The sequence below is a fragment of the Natator depressus genome, chromosome 1 (genome assembly GCF_965152275.1).
Source record: "Natator depressus isolate rNatDep1 chromosome 1, rNatDep2.hap1, whole genome shotgun sequence".
NCBI lineage: Eukaryota > Metazoa > Chordata > Testudines > Cheloniidae > Natator > Natator depressus.
Window position 1 is genome coordinate 141,082,587 of NC_134234.1, and position 25,667 is coordinate 141,108,253.

The 25,667-nt window shown below is 43.1% G+C and overlaps 1 protein-coding gene across 2 annotated transcripts; it reads left to right on the forward strand.

Moving 5' to 3' along the window:
• The first annotated feature begins 3,313 nt into the window (after nt 1–3,313).
• On the forward strand, nt 3,314–7,011 carry SAT1 (spermidine/spermine N1-acetyltransferase 1). 2 transcript variants are annotated; one of them, XM_074968281.1, is made up of 6 exons: nt 3,314–3,572; nt 4,043–4,094; nt 4,183–4,266; nt 5,596–5,697; nt 5,783–5,823; nt 6,233–7,009. In XM_074968281.1, exons 1-6 carry the CDS (start codon nt 3,507–3,509, stop codon nt 6,401–6,403), a joined length of 516 nt encoding a protein of 171 aa, XP_074824382.1. In that variant the 5' UTR covers nt 3,314–3,506; the 3' UTR covers nt 6,404–7,009. The 2 variants fall into 2 exon arrangements, with proteins under 2 accessions (XP_074824382.1, XP_074824387.1); XM_074968286.1 differs by lacking the exon at nt 3,314–3,572 and adding an exon at nt 3,856–3,956 and having other exon boundaries at nt 6,233–7,011.
• Nucleotides 7,012–25,667: the final 18,656 nt, after the last annotated feature.

Consider the following 25,667-nt stretch of genomic DNA (forward strand, 5'->3'; position numbering starts at 1 on the left):
ATTGGTTAAGGTATAGCTAAGCAGAACTCAAGTTTTACTATATAGTCTGCAGTCAATCAGGAATTGGGTGGGGAAATTGGAATCATGTTTTGCTAAAGGGGGAAATGGGAACAGGGAATGGGGGTGGGGAAATTGGAATCATGTTTGGCTAAGGGCAGGAATGGGAACAGGGACACAGGTGTAAGGCTATGTGGTGTCAGAGCTGGGAACGGGGACACTAAGGAAGGAAACTGGAATCATGCTTGCTGGAAGTTCACCCCAATAAACATCGAATTGTTTGCACCTTTGGACTTTGGGTATTGTTGCTCTCTGTTCATGTGAGAAGGACCAGGGAAGTAAGTGGGTCAAGGAATAAGCCCCCTAACAAGCTCTGCCTCTTCGATCTGCAGGAATGGATCCCGCACTGTTGACCAGCATGCTGCTTGCTCTCACTAACACGTCACAAGTGGCAGTGGAGTTATTCCTTAAACTACAAAGGCAAGAGGAGTTTGACATTGATCTTGCCACGCGTAGTAACTACGACACAAGATTGCTTGTGGCATTCACGGAGGTGCTGGCCACAGTGGAACGCCGCTTTTTGGCTAGGGAAACAAGCACTGAGTGGTGGGATCACATAGTCATGCACGTCTGGGATGATGAGCAGCGGCTGCTGAACTTTCAGATGAGGAAAGCCACATTCATGGGACTGTGTGATGAGCTCGTCCCAGCCCTGCAGCACAAGGACACAAGAATAGAGCTGCTCTGCCATTGGAGAAGTGCATGGCAATTGCACTGTGGAAGCGGGCTACTCCAGACTGCTACCGATCGGTCGCTAACCAGTTTGGAGTGGAAAAGTCGACCGTTGGACTTTTGTTGACGGAAGTGGGCAGGGCCATTAATCGCATCCTACTCCGAAAGACCGTGACTCTGGGCAACATGTGTGACATTGTCGATGGCTTTGCACAAATGGGCTTCCCTAACTGCGGAGGGACAATAGATGGCAAGCATATTCCAATTCTGACACCAGACCACCTAGCCACTGAGTACATTAATCCGAAGGGGTATTTCTCAATGGTTCTCCAGGTGCTCGTGGATCACCGTGGGCGTTTCACAGACATTAACACAGGCTGTTCCAGAAAGATGCATGACGCACGCATCTTTCAGAACACTGGCCTGTTCAGGAATCTGCAAGCAGGGACTTTCTTTCTGGACCAGCAGATGACTGTAGGGGAAGTTGAAATACCCCTTGTGATCCTGGGAGACCCCACCTACCCCTTAATGCCATGGCTTATGAAGCCATACACAGGGCAACTTGACAGCAGCAAGGAGTGGTTCAACAATAGGCTGAGCAAGTGCAGCATGACTGTTGAGTGTGCTTTTGGCCGTTTAAAAGCCCACTGGCGCTGCCTATATGGGAAGCTGGACCTGGCCGATGACAATATTCCAATGCTTATAGCCGCGTACTGTATGCTCCGTAATATTTGTGAAGGGAAGGATGAAAGTTTAATTCAGGGCTGGACCACTGAGGCTCAGCGCCTGGAGGCTGAGTTTGAATAGCCAGAGACCAGGGCTATTAGAGGGGCACAGCGTGGGACCATAAGGATCGGGGATACCTTGAGGCAGCAATTTGAAGCTGAAAGCCACTAATATTTGTTGCTATGCTCGGGAGTGCACTGCTTGTAATGCTACGAGGATTGTGATTGGTGCAGACGATGCAATATGAAGGTTTAACATAACTGTCTGTTGCTTTTCAGGACTCTGTTTTCTTTCAATTAATAGACTAAAGATTGCTTTCAAACCAACACAATTCTTTTATTAAAAAACAACCGAAAACCCACCGACCGCTATGCCTACCTTCATGCCGCCAGCTTCCATCTCAGACACACCACACGATCCATCGTCTACAGCCAAGTGCTGAGGAACAACCGCATCTGCTCCAACTCCTCAGACAGAGACCAAGATCTTCACCAAGCATTCTCAAAACTACGATACCCACACGAGGAAATAAGGAAACAGATCAACAGAGCCAGACGTGTAACCAGAAGCCTGCTGCTGCAAGACAAGCTCAAGAAAGAAACCAACAGAACTCCACTGGCCATCACATACAGTCCTCTGCCAAAACCTCTCAACGCATCATCAGTGATCTACAAGCCATCCTGGACAACGATCCCGCACTTTCACAGGCCTTGGGAGGCAGGCCAGTCCTCGCCCACGGACAGCCTGCCAACCTGAAGCATATTCTCACCAGCAACTACACACCACACCATAGTAACGCTAACTCAGGAACCAATCCATGCAACAAACCTCGATGCCAACTCTGCCCACATATCTACACCAGTGACACCATCACAGGACCTAACCAGATCAGCCACGCCATCACTGGTTCATTCACCTGCACGTCCACCAAGGTAATATACGCCATCACGTGCCAGCAATGCCCCTCTGCTATGTACATCGGCCAAACTGGACAGTCCCTATATAAAAGGATAAATGGACACAAATCAGATATTAGGAATGGCAATATACAAAACCTGTAGGAGAACACTTCAACCTCCCTGGACACACAATAGCAGATTTAAAGGTAGCTATCCTGCAGCAAAAAAACCTTCAGGACCAGACTTCAAAGAGAAACTGCTGAGCTTCAGTTCATGTGCAAATTTGACACCATCAGCTCAGGATTAAACAAAGACTGTGAATGGCTAGCCAACTACACAAGCAGTTTCTTCTCCCTTGGTGTTCACACCTCAACTGCTAGAAGAGGGCCTCATCCTCCCTGATTGAACTAACCTCCTTAACCCTAGCCTGATTCTTGCTTGCATATTTATACCTGCATCTGAAATTTTCCACTCCATGCAGCCGACGAAGTGGGTATTCACCCACAAAAGCTTATCTTCCAATATGTCTGTCTGTGTATAAGGTGCCACAGGACTCTTTGCAGCAGTTAGTTTCCCCATGCCCTGGGGCAGTCCCTGTTGTTTGCCTTGCGGGCATTTCCCTGACGCCCCAGGGGGAGAGTCCCTGTCCCCAGGAGCTCGCAGGCCAAAGGCCACAGGGCCCAACCTTGGCGTTGAAGTTTCTGTGGGTCAGGGAGTCAGAGTCCTTGGAGCAGAGCTCGCCCCTCCTGGAGCAAGACAGCAGCCTCAGCCCGCCAGGGGGCGCTACCGGCCGCGCGCTCCGGCCTCACGCTGGCAAGACGCACGCGCCGCGCCCCCAGTTTCTGGAGAAGTGAGGTAATGCTTGGGTCAGGAGCGCTGTGATTGGCTGAGGGCCTGAGCGGGGGTGGGGCCATTGGCGGAGGGGCCAGAGGAGGCGGGGCCTGTTGCCGATAAATAAGGGCCGCCCGGGTGGCCCCCTCCACACAGCGCGGAGCCGGGACTGCGTAGTTGAGATTGGTTCGCCGTCGCGCCATGCTCGAAGCCTGACTGAGCCGCCGCGCCGGGGACACGAATGAACAAGCTGCTGCTGCTCCTGTTCACGTACCGGGTACTCGCCAGCCGGGGGGGCCGCAGGGGGAAGCGCCGCCGAAAATGGCCCCGTTCCGCATCCGTAGCGCGCGGCCCGAGGACTGCCCCGACCTGCTGCGCCTCATCAAGGTAACCGGCTGCGCGCGGGGCGGAGGCTGCGCGCGGGGGCGCGCGGAGCGGGAGGCTGACTGGGGGCGGGAGGCGGCGCGCGGGGGGAGAGGGGGCGCGCGGAGCGGGGGTGGGGCGAGGAGAGTTTATCATTCTTGTAATCCGAACCTTTGCACTTGTCGCGCCACGGGGGATAGAAACATCCCCCCCCCCCGCCCCCCCCAGCAGCAGGGTTTTGTCTGCCCAGCCCTTCAGCGCTGGAGCGTGGAGGACACCTTTGCCCCGCCGACTTGGCAAAAACAAGTTGTTTGCGTTCAGTTCACCTGTAACGGGCTGCTTGCTCTTCGCCCTCTGCACAGGGCAAGTGGCTTCCTCTCCGCGCTGCTTTGTGTAAACCGCACTCGGGTAGGAAATGTCTCCTCTACACGTGGACATATATTTGTGTATCTATGCTTAGTTTTTTTTTAATCTGTTTTTTTTTTTTTTTTTAGGAACTAGCTAAATATGAGGATATGGAGGATCAAGTAGTTCTAACTGAAAAAGGTAACGAATTAGCTGCTGTGTGTTTGATTTGATGATAGTCCTACTACAGTTCATATATAATATGTATCAGCTTATTGTTCTCTTGTAGATCTGCTTGAAGATGGCTTTGGTGACCATCCTTTCTACCACTGTCTTGTTGCAGAAGTGCCTGAAGAACAGTGGACAGCTGAAGGTAAGACTTCCTGCTACGTTTTTAGAATCAGAAATGCACAGGATGTACATAACGCATTATTTAAAGCTACTGATTATACATAAAGCTCCAGCTGTGAACTGTAAGAAGAAAGAACTAAAATACAACTATTGAAATAGAAGAATCATGTTTTTCTAATGTGATCAACCATCCTGGAGACCAGGTATAATATATATGGTACTGTAATTCCATTTCATTAAATGGTTGTTCTTGTTTGACCCTAATTTACCTTAATGTAATCCTGTTGAATCACATTTTTTCTTTAATTTGTCCCCAATCTTCAGGTTACAGTCTCTAGCTTCGCCATGTACATGGCCCTTCCGTGTACATGGATGGGCGGGGAGGTAACTAAAAGATCCGTTACACAATAAAGTAGATGATCATGATACATGAGGTAAGGTCTAACAGGGACAAGTACTATTCCCAAGCATTTACCAAAAAACACACGGTAGATCAGAAATTCTGAATGCACACTCTTCGTATGAGTATGTGCAAAGCATTATGGCTAACAACATGATTTGAATTCTCAAGTTTTAGCACTGAGTGGGATGATGTTGGAGGAGGGTACCAGTTTTGCACTGACCAGTTGGCTCCTCTTACAGGGTAAGCCACAGAGTTGTTTCAAGCAAACAAGGAAAGCTGTTGGCCAAAGTAGATATCTTTCTGGTGCCCAGGATAAAGGAGACAGATTACCACTTTATCAGTGGGAACTCAGTTGAGGCAGTGCTGGAGATGCCATTTTGTTAACTAATGGCTGCTTGTGAGCACTCCTGGTTTTCCCACTGAGCAATTTTTGAGAAAAATTAATTGGAAGACAGACTTAAAGGTGTGTGTTTTTAGATTCTACTATTAGTGTTGTGTTCTGATTTTTAAGAAAGCAGAATTAAGTTAACTGCCACCATATTCTGAACTGCCGTGTAAAATGTAAACCAATTTACAATCCAAAGTGGACATACTGATAAATCAGTAGGGTATGTATACTGTGTTTGTAGCAGAAAGCCTTAGTTGTTCGTTGTTTGTTTACTATAACTGTAAACACTGCCTTCAAGGAACCAGGATAATCTTCATTCCACAACACAGATCTCAAGCTATCAGAATTCCTATTTTACCTACACCTCAATACGCTTATTGCAAACTTCCATTCTTAAATCAGGCTTTTAACAGTTAATAGTTGCATGTACAGGAAAGCAAACCTAGGTGTTTAGGTTATATGCATGTAAGTTGAAATGTACTAAGCTTGTTGCCTTTCAAAAAAAGGGTTTTTGTTTTGTTTTGTTTTTTTTGCGGATGTAATGTAATCCTTTGTTACAGGACATCTTATTGTGGGTTTTGCCATGTACTACTTCACTTATGATCCATGGATTGGAAAACTGCTGTACCTTGAAGATTTCTTTGTAATGCCAGAGTTCAGAGGTATGTTCTAAGGAATAGCTTCTAAACGTATTGTTTATTGTATATGTGTTTTAAAAATTACAACTAACATTTCTTGACTTTTTAGGACTTGGCATTGGTTCAGAAATTCTGAAGAATCTGAGTCAGGTAAGTAGTCTTTCCTTTCTCCATTAGATTTTTAGCATGAGACAACAGCAGAGAAGCAAGTCTGTTTGTCAGTTGTCTGAATTATTACCCTTTAACAGTACTTGAAAGTGAGTGATTCAGTTGCCCTAGTAAAGTGGATAAATGGACTTATGGGGCAGGCTTATCAGATTTTGTAAACTTCTAGTGACTTAGTATCTGATTCTTCATAAAATCAGAATTGTGATAGGGACAAAGGAAGAAACTGCTATATTTAAAACAGCTGCAAACATTTTAGTAGTGGTGTCCACTTCAAAATAAATCATATTGTTGAGGACTCTTGCCTATCAATAGTGATTGGAAGGATAGATTTGTGTACACAACAAATAAGATTGCTATATACCTAATCAGTATACTGGTTACATGTTTATAGGTGGCTCTCAAATGCCGCTGTAGCAGCATGCACTTTGTAGTCGCAGAATGGAACGAACCTTCGATCAGGTTCTACAAGAGAAGAGGTGCTTCTGATCTGTCCACTGAGGAAGGATGGAGGCTCTTCAGAATTGACAAAGAACATCTGTTGAAAATGGCAACTGAAGAGTGAGGAATTATTCCGGCAAATGACAAATCTTATCTATGAATCATACTCTGAATAAACTCTTGCCTTGCTTTCTATACAGTTTGTAGTGGAATAAATAGTGTGGACACTAATTCAAAAGCTCCATTACCAGGGCTATTGTAGTATAATTGTTGCTGTCATCTGGACTTGAAACATCAATTTTACAGGAAGTGACATCTGTGAAGTCCAATTTATTTGCTTGTAAACATCATCCTTCACCAGTGTGGGCTAGTGATCTTTCAATGTATATTGAATAAAACTTCATTGTTGTGAGTGTCATTCAAATGTGTACAGTGTACACACTGGCAGGGTTTTTGTTTTAATTTCCTTTTATAAAATAAAGTATAGTATTTTCACTTTAATGGCATTAGTGTAGTGTGGTTGAATTCTTACAAGTAAAGTGGCCTTCATTTGGTCACTTTATTTCCTGCAGCAATAAATAACCACTGCCTATCAGCATCACAAGGACTTGAAAGAGTTTTTCTGGCAACTAATGTAGCTACCAGCAACTACATGTCTGTCCACCCTTCCAATTTAGGATCTTGTATCTGCATTTTTCAAAACCATTTTTCCCCCAAATGAAAAAACAAAAAAGGGGGGGGGGGGCTAATATGCAGGTCTGAAGCTTTCTCTCTCTTATATTTAAAGTAATTAAAGGCAATACTGTTAATATCAGTAGGTAAAGAGGCCTTATCTAAAATACAGATTGCATTTGTTAAACTAGAATTGGCTTTTAATTCATTTAGTTGGATGGTATAAAACCCCTCTGTGGACACATCCAATTCAAATCTGGTTTATACTGTTTTAACTTGGATTCCCTTCCAACTTAAGTCAATAAATCATGTTTAAATTGACTGATGAGTATTTGTGAGCATTTTGTACCAGCTTTAACGAAATTCGTATTAAAACCAATTCAAACACAAGAACAGGTGGTGGGGTTACTTGTAACTAACTGCTGTTCTTTTTAAATAAGTTGTTCGAAAGATACCAAAACATGAATAAAATTATCTGTGCATAGGGCAACAAATGCCCAGAGATCGTTATCCTACTTATGCAGCTGTTCTGTAGTATAACAATTTTAAGGGGGAGGGAACTTGTGATTTTCATAAAACTAGCTGGACTCTATACCTGAACAGGCAAGCAGAAGGAAGTGAGGGTGATAATGAAAGCAACACGCCAGGATTATAGTTAAAGTAGCTTCCACTTGTTTTCATTATATCTGAATGGTGCTTGGACTGGCTGAAGTACAAAACTATCAACCTCACTACTGGAGCCTTATCTACATTAGAAGGGTTTTACCAGCATAGTTAATTCAGTAAGTCTCTGTAAAGGTGGTTACACTGATTAGCTTAACCCTGTACAGGAATGGGAATATGTTGTACCAGTATAACTGTCTCCCCACTAGGGCTTGTGCTGGTAGATTGACTTAAAAAAAAAAAAAAAACCCTCACCAAAAGTTATACCAATACAACTTTTGAGTATACAATTAGACCTTCTGTGTAAGTGGTTTTGGGACCGGAATCATCTCACTGAACTGCAATACAAAGACCCACCTCATTCTCTTGTAGCTAGGTAACTTTTGTAACAGCCTTGTCCCTCAGGAATGGCAAGTCAAAATAAACATAAGTTTTGTTTAGTGATTCCATTTATCTGATGAAAGATTTAAAATGCTATTTGCATTTAAATAGCTCCTCCAGCATTTCAGTCTAATGAGATAACTTTCTTCTTGTATTGCAATCACTTATTTCTTTAATGTAATAAGTGTTTGGGACTAGTTAAATCTTTTTTTAAAAGAAATACAAACCTAGCCTGGACTTCTAGAAAATTAAGGCCACAATTAAAAATTCCTTTATTAATAGAGTTCAGTGACACTAGATGTAGTTTAAATAAATGTAATGAACTTCTGAATTTGACTGCTCTTAAAAATTGAGTACTCATAACGTACCACAGCATGTGTGGTGTACATGCAAATAACTACTCTAAAGTATGGCTTCTGATTAATTGCTGTTAACACACACAATTAACTCTACTGGTGATTAATTGCACTTTAAATTGCACAGTTAAACAATAGAATACCAAATGAAATTTATTAAATATTTTGGATGTTTTTCTACATTTTCAAATGTATTGATTTTGATTACAACACAGAATACAAAGTGTACAATACTCGATATTTTTGGTTGCCAATATTTACACTAAAAATGATAAAGTATTTCAATTCACATCATACAAGTACTGTAGTGCAATCTCTTTACCATGAAAGTGAAATTTACAAATGTGTGTGGGGGGGGAGGGTTGCTTTGTTACTGTCTCAGGGTGTAGTAGGGCCCCCTTTGCTCCTGTCTCTGCTGAATTCAAAAATCACTCCGAGGAGACCCTCAGGTTCAACAATCACCAGTGCAGTTTAATTACAGTGTGCAATCCCACTGCCTTCTTACCACATACAGCATGGGGGTTTCAGCCTTAGGAACTTCTCAGTTGCTGCAGGCCAGGAAGGAAGAGCTACCACTTTCTGGCTTCCTTCCTCTGGGACTGTATATAGCCCCAAGCTAATTAGGCTGGCAGCTACTTCTCTTTTGTCAGTCAGGTAGAGGTTTCTCTAGCCAGCTCCAATTTACCTCCCTTAATGGGAGCTGGCATAACAGGGTAGCTCAAGGGTGCCTGCCTAGCATCCTGTCTCAGTTACATAACTGCACTTAAAACAATGTAAAACTTTAGAGCCTACAAGTCCACTCAGTCCTACTTCTTGTTCAGCCAATCACCAAGACAAACAAGTTTGTTTACACTTACGGGACATAATGGTGCCTGGTTATTATTTACAATGTCACCAGAAAGTGAGAACAGGCGTTCACATGGAACTTTTGTAGCCAGCATTACAAGGTATTTACATGCCAAATATACTAAACATTCATATGTCCCTTCATGTTTCATCCATCATTCCAGAGGACAGGCTTCCATGCTGATGATGCGCATTAAAAAAATATGTTAATTAAATTTGTGACTGAACTCCTTGGGGGAGAACAGTATGTCCCCTGCTCTGTGTTTTACCCGCATTCTGCCATATATGTCATGTTCTAGCATTCTCAGCTGATGACCAGCACATGTTTCTTTTGAGACCACTTTCATGGCAGTTTTGACAAAACACAAAGAAGGTACCAATGTGAGATTTCTAATGATAGCTACAGCACTCAAACCAAGGTTTAGAAATCTGAAGTGCTTTCCAAAATCTGAGAGGGACAAGGTGTGGAGCATGCTTTCAGAAGTCTTAAAAGAGCAACACTCTGATGCGGAAACTACAGAACCCGAACCACTGAACCTTCTGCTCGTGGCATCTGACTCAGATGATGAAAATGAACATGCGTCATCCCACGCTGCTTTGGATCGTTATCGAGAAAAACCGGTCATCATCATGGACGCATGACCTCTGGAAGGGTGGTTGAAGCATGAAGGGACATATGAATCTTTAGGGCATTTGGCATGAAAATATCTTTTGATGCTGTCTACAACAGTGCCATGCGAATGCCTGTTCTCACTTTCAGGTGACCTTGTAAACAAGAAGCAGGCAGCATTATCTCCTGCAAATGTAAACAAACTTGATTGGCTGAACAAGAAGTGGGACTGAGTGGACTTGTAGGCTTTAAAGTTTAACATTGTTTTATTTTTGAATGCAGGGTTATTTGTTTTTTTACATAATTCTACATTTGTAAAGTCAAATTTCATGATAAAGAGATTGCACTACAGTATTTGCCATGGGGGAATTGAAAAATACTATTTCTTTTGTTTTTTACAGTGCAAATATTTGTAATCAAAAATAAACTGAGCACTGCACACTTTGTTTTCTGTGTTGTAATTGAAATCAATATATTTGAAAATGTAGAAAACATCCACAAATATTGAAATAAATGGTATTCTATTATGATTTAACAGTGCGATTAATTGCAATTAATTTTTTTAAACTCTTGCCAGCCCTACTCTAAAACAAAAGTTTTAGAAGAGGAAGTATTCCAGTCCACTGAATAGGTGTTGATTTTGGCTGGGATGGTCAAAAGGAGCCTAAAATAGTTATTCAGTGGGGTTTGGGTGTCTAACGCTTGAGTTTCAGAGTAGCAGCCGTGTTAGTCTGTATTCACAAAAAGAAAAAGAGTACTAGTGGCACCTTAGAGACTGTAGCTCACGAAAGCTTATGCTCAAATTGGTTAATCTCTAAGGTGCCACTAGTACTCCTTAACTATTGAGTCTTATGTAATCCCAGTTTTTATGTACAATGTTACACCAGCCAAAAAAAAAAAAAGCATGCAAGTACATTTAGAATGTTTTGCGTGCTATTTCCGCATCTTACTTTTCAAGAGTAGTGTCTTTCAAATCTTAATTCCCTTTTATGTTGCTTACTTATCCTGTACTGCTGTTGTTAGCTGCATTTGTAAAGGTGACCTGCAAAGGGTTTGTGCTCCTTTATTATGCATGATATATGAAGAAAGACTGACATTTTTGTTTGTTTGCATTAGTCTGACATCGCTATTACATCATCTTTCCTGTTTTTGATGGACTGGACTGGAATACTGGGATAGAATATTTTTGAGCCCTTATTGAAAATCTTGGGATCCTAATTCTTTATCTAAAGGATTTCATCACAAGTGGGATGTCGAACTGTGGGAATAAATGGATGTTAACAATCCTCTCTCCTCTACATTGGTCACTTTTCATATCCTTGATAGTTACATCAGTCTCACTAGTTTTGAAATCCATGATATTCCAGAAGGAACAGGGTAGACTACACTGCCAATGTCAAAAATACAAAATGAAAAAAATTAGAATCTATGGGGCCTTTATAAATCCAATACAACCTCATCTGCTCCCCACCCCCACTCTTTTGCAGTTTACCTTTCTCTATAAAACAGCTAGAAGAGCTAATTGGTACAATGCATGGGGAGACGCAAAGGTAATATTTACCCTTGACTACAGCTCTGCCAATCATATGCTAGGGAAAAGTTTTGTTATGCTCTGAGCTACCACTGTAAGTCCTATAATTAAAAATGCAATATTTCAGTGTTTCCATACTGGAGTGATGAAAGGGTGATATACAAGGCAAACTGCAGGAATAGGATTACATAACTAGAATAAATAAAGTTACGTAACCACACACAAAATAATCATAATACCACCCTTTCTTTGGTGGTAGGTTCCCCCCCCGCCCTCTCCCCCTTCTATGAAGCTCCTCCACAAAGCTGCAGGGTTGCTATGGGCTACAACTCTTAAGAAGCCTTTTTGTCTGCATAACTTGAGAGAGAAAAATAACTCCTCTCCATCTTTTTTTTAGTCTTAACTGCCAAGTCTTTAAATTTAAAATTCAGTAACATATTCAGGTTTATCCTCATACACGTATACTGTTTTGTTCATGGGACATTTGCTGTCATGGACTCTAGCCGGTGAAGTGTTCGGGTCTGCTTTACCGGGTTGCAGACAGAATGCCAGCTATGCATGGAACATACATCTGGGGAATAATTGCGTAATTTACTGTCATACAGCAGAGAATTTTAGCATTAACTAGCTCTCTCTGCTTACTAGAGCATTGTTTCTGCTTCTTGGTTGTGAAATTTGTGAGAAATGAAATAAAATCTTAGATTTGCATGATTTGAACTGAGGATGAAGTCCTGTGCAGCTCTTTCAAAGTAATCTTATTACATCATCATAACAGGAACAGATTGATCTCTGCACAGACGTTCTCTTCATAAACTATATCCAGTAAATATATGTGTGTGACACCTGGATAGGCCACACTGAGAATGCCACACAGGTTAGATTGCAAGAAATAAGGCAGACAGTCCCTCAAACTGACCTCAAAGTCCATAATTAGATTCACCAAGTCAGTAACCAAATAGCTTCTGTTGTACCACACTGGTTAATAAGCCAAACACAGTCCCCTTTACGCAATTCAGCCCTTGGTTCCCATCTAGGACAGCCAAGTCTAATATAATGAGGGATTACTGAAAACGTGATTCACCATATGTGAGGTTCACCAATTCCCAGGTCAGTATGAGTCGCAGATCTTACCTAATAATCATGCTGATGCCAGTCCTTTAGTAAATAAAACTAAAGGTTTAATAATAAAAAGAAAAAGTTGCAAATGGTTAAAAGATCAATATGCATACAAATATGTGTAAAGTCCTTAGGTCAGTTTCGTAGCAGACATGGTGAGGCTGCTGATTTGTAAAAGTCTTTCTGGAATCAGTTTAAAAACAGTTATAGTCCAATAGGCAGGCCAGGTATGGAGTCTGTTCAAGTCCTTCTATGCATTTTCCAGGGTATTCCAAATTACTCTTTGGAAGCTCTCCATCTTACGGTTTATACTTTCCCTGTTCAAAGTTTAAGCAGACTAGAGATGAAAGGAGCCAGCCAAAGCTTTCCTTTATAGCTCTTCTAGCAGACTGACAGACTTCCTCACAGAAGTCATCACAGCAGGGCCTTCCCCAGAGGAATAATAGGTGATGTGACCCTTTGCTTTGAAGCTAATCTTCTATTTCCTATGCATATGCAGGTAAACTAGTTACATCTCTTTAAAATTCATGTATAAGTAGATTGTCTTGATTACAATTGTTAGGCCTCCTGTTAAGTTGTTATGGGTCATACACAGGTTGGCTGGTCTGTCAGTGTCCCAATATGTCACATCATAAACACTTTAATCAGTGCCAGGGCTTTTCATGCTCAGTCCACAGCAAAGCTCTAAAGTTACCTTAATTTTTCCATGTTTTAATCACCTATTCTCAGGGTGTGAGCTATTGCCGCTACCCTGCCACCGAAGGAACAAATACTAAACTGTATGAACATACAGGCAGTAGAATGATTGCTGCTCTCATGAAACTTACAACATGCAGGTGTTGACTGGAAGTTTAAAGAATCCACCTCATTGTACCAAACTCTACTTTGCACAATTTAAATTTTGAAGATTGTTTTGCTTCCTGGCTTAAGATCTACGTAAATGCTTTGCCGAATCAGGTTTTGGAAGAGATGGTTGCAGTTCAGATAAGGTATTCAGAGTTCTGTGAAACCTGGTATTGAATTTTATTACAAATTTGAAACTTAGCTCAAGTTCAAAATCTGAGCCAAGTATTGTTGAACCTCTTCAGAGCTTCTGAGAAAGAATTTAGGATTTCATACAAAAAACCGCTTCCCACCCCCCCTCCAAAACAAGCCATTTTCAGCCCAGGTTCACTTTCACTTTTGAGTGTTCATTTGACAGCAAAACACGAAATAAAAGACTAGGAGGGCGAGGATCAGTCTGAAAACTCAAAACAAAACAAAAAAAACAAAAGAGGGTTGCCAAACCCTTATAAGCATTTTGTAGATTTCTGTCATTGTAAAGAGGAAATTGTGGTTAATGAAAAGAGATCACTCTTTTCACTAATTGTGTTTTCCTCCTTTACAGAGACAGGCACACGCACACAAAACCAAAAACATCACCTCCATATTGGTGCACATAACAAAATTCATGAGGCGGGGCTGGGGCTGAAGGGTTCACAGTGTGGGAGGGGGCTCAGGGCTGGGGCAGAGGTTTGGGGTATGTGGGGGGTGAGGGCTCTAGGGTGGGGCTGGGGATGAGGGGTTGGGGTGCAGGCTGCCTCGGGGCTACAGCAGGGAGAGAGAACTCCCCCCAGCTCTCTGTCCCTGCAACAGCACCTTTGTTGGGGGGGAAGAGGCTCCTCTCCCTGCTGCAGCAGCTCCGGTGCAGGGGCTGCAGGATAGGCGTCTCTGCCCCAGCTGCAGCAGGGCTGGGGAAGAGGCAGCAGGGCTGGGGAAGAGGCATCTCTCCCTGCCGCAGCCCTGGGCGCCTGCAAGACACTTAGTAGGCTGAGGCACGGCCGCGCACCTTAGAAGGAACTTAGGCTGTATGTGATGTTATCCAGGTCCTCCAAAAAAATGTCACCAAGATCCACCAGCGAAGAGGAAAGCAGAAAAAAAACCATTTTGTTTAAAACTTGATGCTACCTTTACACATCATAAATCACTCAGCCTTTATACAGCTCAGAGACTATAGTGATCGGTGTTATAGAAATACATAGGCAATACTTTAGGAGGTGCCTAACAAAGGCTTTGCTAAGCGCCTCTGAAAAATCTCACCCCAATGATTTTTATTATAATTAAAAAAGCCAGAGATGGCTTTTGCTGTACAATTTCCTTTATTTTCTTATAGAGTTTAATTCCACACTCACCTGATATCATTATTTCTAAAGCTGATTCCAAAAGCACCTGTGTGTGTAGCATAGTGTACTACAGTGGAAACTAACAAAAATTCCTATCAAAAGTTAAGGCTGCAGTGAATTCTGCACAGGGGAGCCCTGCACCCACGCAGAGCTCCATGCAGGTCTCCATGAGAGCTCAGGGACTGGCCATGCAGAGCTCCCTGCAGGAATGGAATCTATTTTAATTAACAATCTGAACTATTTACAAAATGTTTACTGCTCCTCTTGTGACAGAGAGTGGAGGAGAGTCAAGTTCTATTACAGCTCTGGGAAGCAGATACAGAGGAACTGGCTGACTATAGGACTGAAGTGGGTGAAGTATGGAATGGAAGACTCAGGCCTGATCTACACTGCAGAGTTAGGTCAACGTAAGGCAGCTTACGTCGACCTAATTACGTCAGTGTCTGCGCTACAGCCTTGCTCCCGCCGACGTAAGTGCTCTACTATACTGCCATAATCACTCAACCGTCACAAAAGTTGTAAGGCTTATGTCGGTGTAGTGAGGGTGACGCAGTGTCCGTGTAGACTGCGTGTAGATTGGCTGTTGGCTGTCATTCTTGTCAATTTCACAGCTCTGCTGTCACCCTGGGGCTGGGAGGGCTCGAGCTGAGGCCCGCCTACTGTCCAGCTCCCCACAGGGAGCCTGGCTGCTGCCTGGGCTCCTGGCTCCCCACTCCAAGCCCTGCTGTCCCCCACACTGCCCCTCTCAAGTCAGTGCAAGCACTCCCGGTGAGGACGCACTCCACAGAGTGAAGGACAGTGTGGACACAAAAAACTGCAGTGACTGTATGTTGACTTAACTTAAGTTTGTAGTGTAGACATGCCCTCAGTTTCACGTGCACAGTCCCTGATTCCTGCTACTAACGAGAAGTGGTTGGCTTGGCACAGGTGACTAGCTATGGGCTATGTGGAAGCAATGATACGAAGAACAGTACATTTAAAGTGCAAATTAAATCAGGAATAATTTAGCTAAAATAGAGCTATCCCAGATACTTTGCTAGCCCTCGTTTTATTATTTTTACTTCCGTGAGATTGCTTTCAATCATAGCTCAGAAGATCAGCACGAAACCAGATAATGATTTAGTTGTTTAAGAACAAGAGTTACTTGTTGCTGAAAATTAATGGGCAGAACTGGCAGAGAAAGGCAGCACTATGCTCCATACTCAAAGAAATTACATCGACAGTAAGCCAGTTCTAAACAAAAATAGCTGGGAACTGTAAGGAAAGATTGTAGCATATGCTGCTCCTCTGTCATTACAAGACACAAACCCCTTTATACGTAACTGCATATCTTTGAAAGATGGCAGGCTATCAACAAGGCGGATAGAAATGAAGTGTACGGTGTCACACAGTGGGTAGATCCAAGTGACAGCAAAGTGAGGCCCAGGTGCAGAAGAGGAGGCCTCTCAAATCCAGATATTATCAGCACAAGCCTACCCTGCGGACAGAGTGTAACCCTTGTAAAATTTCCCCTCACCCATTCCTATTCATTTCAACTGAGTTTTTGTAAATATTATAATTTAATTTTAATCGTAGAACCCATTTTTTCAAGTTGGATCATTCTGATGATTTGCGATCTTAACTATTAGTAATTGTTTTCAGGACCCTGTGTATACCATGATTCTGCAGCCAGAGTCTGTAGCTGTGACTGTAATAGAGTCAGACTGGATCAGGCCCAGGTGTAACATGCACTGACCATACTGAGAAACATTGGCTTTCTCTGAATGCTTCTTTCTGGGGTGGAATTTGACACTGATTCTCAGTCTCGGGGGTTTCAACTCCCAAAGAGCTCACGAACAAGTGTTGGGAGTCATGACAAAGGGGTGGGAGCCCTTGTATGGAAAAAGATGTCCTGGGAAAGATTGAGAACCATTGCTGAAGGGCTAGAAACAGACGCTTCATGCCACTGGAGATGGCAGATTCACAGCTTCCTAATGGGACCCAGATTCTTGCCTGGGGAAGGCCCAAGGCATCATACTCAAAAATCATGTATACAAGTGTTATTCTGGAGCATGTTTGGAAGGTTTTTTGTTTCTGTTTTTTGACTATTGGTTCCTGGTTCAGCTGAACTCCTGGTAACTCAGACACATGACTTTACAAGTGGAGGGATACAATACAAAAGAATAAAAACTAACAAAACAGTTTCAATAGCACTCTGTAAAGGATTCCTAAAAAAATTTTCTGTAACACACGTGACATAAAACAACCAATCATAGGATGATGTGGTGTCAAGGCATGTGTTTGGGCTGACATACCTAGCTCATTTGTGTCTTCCCCAGAGATGCTGGAACAATTTGTACCGTGGGGGTGCTGAGAGCCACCGACTCAAACTGTAAACCCTGTATATGATGGAAACCACTTCAAGCCAGGGGGTGCAGCAGCATCCTCAGCACCTCTGTTCCCAGCACCCATGGTCTTCCCCATTTCCATCAGTAATGTGATGATCACAAACTTATGCCAATAAAACTTTTATACCACCATGACATGTTGAAGTTGTTACCTATGCATTACCGGTAAGTGTGCACGAGGTATGATTCTGCTCTTGCTGTGCAAACAAAAGTTCTACTGATTTAAACCAGAGTTGCAGTTTCACAGTCAGGCACATACAAGGCAACTCAGGTGCGTTGATGCCCCGCCATCTCCTCAGAAATGCCTGTACTTGTGGCACCTTAGAGACTAACTAAGGTGCCACAAGTCCTCCTGTTCTTTTTGCGGATACAGATTAACATGGCTGCTACTCTGGAATCAGAAATGCCTATTCATTTCAGTTGATGCCATGGACTTAAGTCTTTTAGTCTCAATATTTGTCTGTTGAAATAAGTAACCCTATTATTGTAGCTTTAAATAAAAGCTCATTGCAACTCCCTGTAAAGAATGATGTGCACATTTACACTGCAAAGTGCAAGTACTATCCAATTCCACTAGGTAATATATTTAGTATGTCCCATTTCAAAGTGGACAAAGAGCAGAGCATTATGTCCAACAGTACTTACAGATCTTTGCACAGCTTCAGTAGATGGATTTTAGGTGTGCAGGTCCAATATGCAACCAACTAGGAAGGTCTAAAACCACATCATCGGGGCAAAGAATTGGCACCAAGTAAGGACAACTGCAAAATAAGAGGCTCTAGCTATGACTGCTCCTGACTCACCATTGACCGTGATTAAAAATCTTGTGAAATTAATAGTTAGTTGGGTAGAAGTTAAGCTACAGGGAGAAGCAAAGCATCAAACCTTGGCAGTCTAAATATTGCTACCCCTTTTAACCCTAGCTGCCAATATTCAGGGTCTGGCCAGTTGTTTCTATTAGGAGTAACAGATGATGGAGTCAGTCAGGTATTTCTTTGATGCAATCCTGTTTATTTACAAGGACTGTACATAAAGTCCTGTATCCCTGAAAACAGTAGGTATCAGAGAGCAGGAGATAAGCTTCTTTGCTCACAATTCCAAACCTTTTTCCATCCAACACTCTACCCAAAATCTTGCTTCCTTCGATTTTTTTCAGTGTCAAGCTGAAAGTGCTTCTCTGTCCGTCAGAATTTCTTGCTTCCTTCTTTGTATGCTTCAGTGGTGTTTCTCCTGCTTCTCACACGCAGCAGCAACCAAATCAATCCCCCATCCCTGCATTAGTTGTCAGACCCCCAGGAAACTCTTTGGACCACATAACCCAGCCTCTGCCTAAGCTTGCATGCAGGCCAGTCCTTAGGCAGTGGGTTTCCATTTTCTCAGCCATCACTAAACAAAGAGGCATTTAAATGTTCCCTCATTTAGCCTGAATGGATGGTGCCTATCATGCCCAGCAACTTCATGAGGTGGTGTGATTACCCAAATCTCAGTGTAACAGTATTTTCCAACAAATCTATACCGATACAGCGTTTCCAACAGATTTTAACCACCCAATAAATCAATTTCAGGGGAAACACAGGAATCCGTAATAACAAAGCCTGAGATTTTCAGAAGCTACTAATGATTCTGGATCCTGTGTCTTTGCGTGTCCAACCTGAGTCACCTTTTCAGGTGGTGGGAGCTCAGCTCATTCTGAAAAATTAAGATCCTTGGAGGTTTCTCATGTTGGGCACCCAAAGTCACTAGTTACTTTGGAAAGTCTTGGCCAGAGCTCCTAAAACACCTGCTTTTATCTGTTCCTGACTGCTCTGTTATCAAAAGGGTTTGTTCACAACCTTTATTCATTGATTCAGCCTTAATGTGAACATTATGTCCCAGCAACTGAGTTCAACAGGAAATACTTTCCTTTGCTGTGGCTGGCACAAAAGTTATTATGCAACTCAGCTGTAATCTTCAAACATACATTCTGCAAATCATCTGGTGCACTCTTTTTAAAGAGATGCTTTGTCAATCCAGGCTGGAATTATCCTATTAGCAAAATATGGCTTGGTAGGTCTACTTTAGTATTCAGTAACATAGATCCCGTTTTTTATGCTTGTTAGAGTATAAAGAGAATAAAGGCAAAGGGGTTGCATGGGCATAAATGTGAGAGAACTGGTTCTACAGCCTAGTCAGCATTACTCCTTCTTTGTCCTATGATAAGAACATATTTTATCAAGGCAGATCAAATCGGTTCACATTCCAGGAGAATAAAGCAGATCTTTTGTGGGGGCGTTCAAAAATAGGCACAGTTTCCTAATGAATCTAAAAACTGCGTCTCATTTTAAGAGGTTTTGCCAAGAAAGGGACAGGGGGAGAATTTCCCCTATTCCATGCAATAGAATGTTCAAGATAGAGTGTTCCCCTTTGAGCTTCATCTTACAATGTTAAAGCTAGATCAAGTTCTCACATTCATTATAAATATACATTATAGGCCTGGAGGAGAACTGCCAGTTTCTTGCAGAAAAAATATCTATCTGGGAAGAAGAGAAAAACTCCACTAGGTTTCCCTCCCAATTTCCCCCCGACTGCTGTCTCAGGGGCAGGGTTTGCCTTCCCACCACAAACAAGCGTTCAACCTCCCCCACTCGCTATTAAAAAAAGAAAAGAAAGAAAAACACAACCCCACATCCACTGGAAGCACAGGGTTTTACTGTAGTGGCCCTATCCTTTTGTAGGGTCTCCTGTCAAAGCTGCCATTTTCTCCAGTTCCGTGACAGCATGGCCTGAAGGAAGGCTACGTAAAGTTAGCACAGCTTCAGGAGGTATTAACTTTTTAGCAGATTTACAGCGGGCTGCCTGAAAGGCAGTGCAGAGTCTCCTTTCCTCTCCCCGCACAGCTGCTGGTGAAATGATCCCCTCCCCTGCACTAGAATAATCAAAAGTGCCAAGTTTCAGTAGAGGCTGCTAGAACGGGATGAGTAACCCGCTTTCTTAGAGGCTGAAGTTCCCACACAATGCATAGCCCAACCTTCAGCCTCAAAGGAAGTCTGTGGCTGCCTGTGACTGTGCTGTTGAGCCGGGGGTGGGGAAGAGAAGGCAGAGGGAGGTAGTCAACCTCAGTGGCTGACAGGAAAACACAGTAAATATCACAAAACATGAATAAAAGGCACTGAACTTAAAGTTGTCCATTTTTGCTCTCGCTTTACACTCCTTCCTTCTTCCACCTTCCACTCGCTCTACAAGTTTGCTTTTTTTTTTTCTCTATTATTTCTCCCCCTGCACCAAATTTTTTTCCATTTATTTTCTTTGTAAAGCATCCCAACCTGTCCCCTTATTCTGGGACTGGTGTCTTAGAGGCCAGCAGGGTGTGGCCCCTTACTGCGTGCCACACCCTGGCCAAAATTCAGAAGAAATGTCTGGAAGAAACAACTGTATGACCTCCTTCCCTGAAGGATTACATGGTTACAGAAACCGACTGGGAACCGGAACAAAAGGGTTCTATTCATGGCATTACCACAGACTGGCTGCATGACCTTGGGCAAGTTGCCTAACCTCACTCTGGTTCTCCATTTGTTCCTAATGCCGTCCTGATGGGGACTCCACCCACTTGCAAAGACATCAGCATCTGGGCAAGAGTCTTCACATCTTAAGTAGGAAACATGGGTCCACTGGAAACTCACAGGGGCTGTTCAGTCAGGGACCAGATTAAAGAATGTGTATTGCCTGGACCCGGGGGAAACAATTTTTACTTCATGAGTGCAGGCTTCAGTCCTTTCAGGAAATCTTACCAGGAAACTCCGAGTAACCCATCCACATAGGAGCAATGGTTACAGTCTGTGCAACCAATACACAAATCATAATGACATCCAGGAAGTGCGTACTTCACCCTACCTGACTTTCTTTACACTGGCAAAAGTAGGTCAACTGAAAATTAGAAACTAGAAAAAAAGGCTAAATAAATCAATTCAACAGCAATAGACTGATACTAGGGATACCCGCAACGACAACTTCACACCCTCAAACATCTCCCCTAAATAGATCCCCTTTAATTTCCAGCACCCACCCGGACGTAGCTAACAATGAGTGCTCAGTTTCGAAAACCTGTTTTAAGCGTACACATGTAGGGCAGCTTGCAGGCAGTAGACTCTAGGGCTGCAGATAAAGGACTTCAGTGATGGGATAGCTCAGTGGTTTGAGCATTGGCCTGCTAACCCGAGGGTTGTGAGTTCAATCCTTGAGGAGACAATTTAGGGATCTGGGGCAAACATTGGGGAGTGGTCCTGCTTTGAGCAGGTGGTTGGACTAGATGACCTCCGGAGGTCCCTTCCAACCCTGATATTCTATGAGGGTGGCAGGGGGGAAAACAAAGTAAGGACAGGAGACAGACGGCTGGTGAAGCACTAAGCCATTGTGTAAGGCTGAGGCTCTGGGGCCTACTCTAATCAAACTGCTTGCAGGCATTCCCCAGATCACTCCCTGGGCCTCAGACACCTGGCTGCACAGGTGCTGAGGGGGCAGGGCAGGCAGTCCCTCTGTCCAGAGAAGGACCTCTCCTCCTTCTCTCTGGCCTGGAGCGTGGCAGCTTGCAGGCCCTTGGAGTCAATTGCGGGGGACAAGCCAGAGCCACAGAGTCTCCTGGCTGGGCCAGGCATGCCTATTTCGGTAAGAGCAGGGGAGCTGGTTGGAGGAGGACCTGCTCTAAGACTCAAAACCTTCGAGGCCTAGGAGCTCTCCAAGACCCTAACCATAGAGACTTTGCCTGGAGCACAGCCCCTAACCCACATACCTCCACAGAAATCTAGCTAGAGCACTGGGCAGTGTGGACGGAGTGGTGCCAGGGAGGCAGTCACTGCAGTCAGATGACTGTGGCTATCGGGCGGTTTGCAGGCCACTCGTTGGGTGGGTGGCAGGTGACATTACCACTCCCAAATTCTAAAAGTTCTAAAATTATGAGTCAGACTCCCCTGGGAGAATAGCTTCAAAATAATGAAATCTGGGTTATTTCTGCTTGCCTTCTGAACCATCAGCATTCATTTGGGTCACAGATCAGGCTTTTCTCCGCAATCATGAGGGCTAGAATATTAGCTCTCATTTAAAAAAATAAAGTGAGCCTCATGCAATCAGTTGTACGCAGGCACAGGGATTTTAAGAAAAAACACCATATATCACAGCACTCATGATAAAATTGCAAGAGTTATCAATGCCGGGGGTCGGAAGAGGGGACATGAGGAAGTGTGTGTGTGTGTGTGTGTGTGTGTGTGTGTGTGTGTGTGTGTGTGTGTGTGTGTGTGTGTGTGTGTGTGTGTGTGTGTGAGAGAATGGAGGGGAAAGGGAAGCCACGGGGGATACAGGAGGGAGCTTAAGGACAAATGGGACATGGACAAACTCAAAATTGGGGAACGGGAACCCAGCCAGAAACTAAAGGAGGGGGAAATGGAAACAGGGAAAGCAAGTTTATGCAAAGGAGGAAATGAATAAATATGGCAATGATAAAATGCCCTGTTTTGCATAAAATCTCCAAATTTCTGGTCTTAACTGCCTTTAGTAAGCATGGGCTAAGTACCTCTGTCCTTTTGGAAGTTCCCATCCGACTTTCCCCACACTTCTAGGCTCTCTCTCCTCAGCCATTTATTAGCATAGCTTTTTGATTCATTCAGGTGTATCTGGTGGCTATTCCCAGCCTCCTTAAACTAGGTAATTTTCTGAAAAGGTACCTTCATTACTATGGAAACTGGAACCAAAACGAGGGCTCTAGTCAGAAAGCTTTGGGAATAAGTTTGGTTTTGCACTCACTGTTTAAAAAGAAACAAATTGTAGTTACAGGTCATCCCTCTCCTTCAAACACCACAGGGAAAAACAGGCAGGGGCCCATCCACAAATGGTAAATCCTGCAGAATTATCATTAATACTGCTACTTTACACTTTCCTACCTACTAAGAGAACTGTGAATATATTAATGCTAATAAAGCACTCCATTTCTCAGATGAAAGTGCAAAGCATGATTAATACAAGAGACTGGGGTTTTATGTAAGATCTCTGCATATTTTTATTACTTCCTTATCTTGCCCAACAGAGAACTAAAATAATTTGCTCTTTGCCTTCCTGCCTCAATAGTGTTTTGAGCTATCGATTGGCTAGCCAGGAGCCGACTCTGTATTCTACATTAATATTGTAATACTTTACATTTCTATAGCACCTTTCCCCTGAGATTCTCAAAATACTTCCATAAGTCTCCCAAAAAAACCCTCTGGTAGGCTAGTAGGGAGCCCCATTTTACACGTAGGAAACGGAGGCAAAGAATACATAAAACACGTGCTAAGAAGAACCTTTTACTTATCCAGCCTTTGAGAAACAGCCTTTAGAAGAGTAATGCTAGCAGAAAAAGAAAACATATATATGCCATTACAATTCACCTCTTTTTCACTAGCTAAGATTTTTTTCCCTTTACTGTTCATTCCTGGAAAATGCTTCATGGCCAAAACACAATTGCTGACTTTAGCATCTATGCATTTTGCTCTAAGGACAGATTGTACTGATCTCATTCCATGAAGGTTAACGTACAGCCAACATCTGTAAGGCCCCATGGACATATCCTTATGGAGGCTGGGTGCTGTACTAGCTCTTAAATTAGTAGGCAGCAAAAGACTGTGTATGATTTGGCTCCAGCTCCTTTTGAACTTGGTTGGCAAAGATGGATGACAGCCGAGTAGCATCTTGTTATTGTTAGGTGCAAAGGGAGAGGACCCGCGGAGGGACAATGTGCAACATACCATTTTATCAGTAACCTGGCAACTAACCACAGACACTTGAAATAAGCCATTTGCCACAGCTATTACTAGAACAGGATTCTTCAATAACTATTCAAGTTGTTTGTCTTCATTTTCTTTAGTGTGCACATAATACTGTTGAGCAATATGCCTGTCTGAACTTGATAGCAGCGAGTACTGTGTGAGCAGGGCATTCCCTCCAGAGTCTCTTAATGACTCACTGAGGAGGCCCGGAGCTAGTTCACATCTTTAGCAGGATATGGAAAGTGCGTCAAGTCTGGTACGTGATGGTAAACATGCTGCTTTGGGTCAGCTTCATTGCTTTTACTAGACAGTTTTAGTTCAAGCCATTTGCAAACAATGATTTTAAGATATAAAACAATCCAGACCAAAAACAGTGCGCCTAATTCAGCCTGGACACGAAGTAGGCACCATTCCCAATGAGCTCGAGGAAGAATCTTGTGCATTGTGTTAAGTTACAACTCTTTCTACACATGGATGAAGCAAAAGTACGATGTTCTGAACCACGTTTATTTTTCTGATTCATGGTATAAACTGGAAAGTACAGGTTGCACAGAGCTATGCTGTGTGAAGAAGGAAATGCTCCTCTAGTGGCTTTGTTATAAAAGGAAGTGAGGCTGCAAGTTGCTAAATGTACATAAAATCAATTTGTAAACTCAACCCAGAAGGAAAATAGGAAACTTTATTTTCTTGTCTTCTGAGTCAATACGCTGGCTAGCTTTATTATAGCATTTCATTTTAAAACAAAACAAAAAAATCCGTTGGAAAGCGGGAGGATGCTCTTCCTACAACTTCTCCATTTGCAACTTGCATCTTTCACATTATCCTTTGACTAATAGGGGTCTGGTAAGTTGGCTCCTCCATCACCTAGCTGCTGAAAGAGAAAGAGCTTTCTATCTCTTCTCCACCCCACTTTATGCTGCTGGCTGATGTGAAGGGGGTGTCTCTACAATCCTTCAAACCCTATCCATCTTTGTTGAGACCTCTTCCCTGTGAATGGACTGAATATAGAGAAGGAAGGCATTATATTAAGAAGCCAGTATCCAGTGTATGGGTCCTGATGTCTGTCCCAAGAAACAGTGGCAGATGTGGGTAATTTTTTCTGAAAGGTAGGATGATAAATGCTTCGCAGAAGCAGATGTTGAGCTCTGGAGTTGAATGAAGATATTTCAAGTTAACGAGTCTGGATGCACATTTCAGGCAATTCACCTTAATTGTTATCAGTGTAATAGGTCATAACAATAAGCCACCACAGTAAAGCCCACAGAGATATTAAAAAATTAAAGTTACTGTACAAACACAATGGCTAAATTTTCAAATCTTAGTAAATTAAGTCTAGATCATCCCTATTATACAGGAATGCCCACAAAAATTACCCGTGTCAGCTTCTGCCATGCACAAGTGTGTGTGTTTGTCTCTCTGTCCCTCCCTCCAATGGAAAAAAGGTGTCAGAGTCACAACACAGATGCCCCAAAATCTGTAGATTGCAGAGGGCCATCCACATGGTGGTCCTGTTCATCTGCAGCAGCTCTGGTTCCCCTCCTTGTCACTGCAGTTCCTTCACTGCTGCAAGGAAAGCTACATTTTTAACTTCAGTACCTACATCTTGATTGTGGAGAGATTTGCGACTGTTAATTTTCACCACCATTCCTTCTGTTGTTCTTTTTGCAATCTTTCATTAATTACACCCAGAAAGACATTTAAACCACAGTAATTTCCATGCTGTTTACACTTTATTGTTTATCAGTCTATCCATGCATCTGTACTGAACTCATATCTGTGGTATCTGAGTATCCCAGTCCTGCTGCTAATCTTCTTCATTTTCTGTTCCTATCAATAAAGAGACTAAGCCAAGGCACCACACTTCTATTTTACCCCTGAGACAGCCAGACTGTCT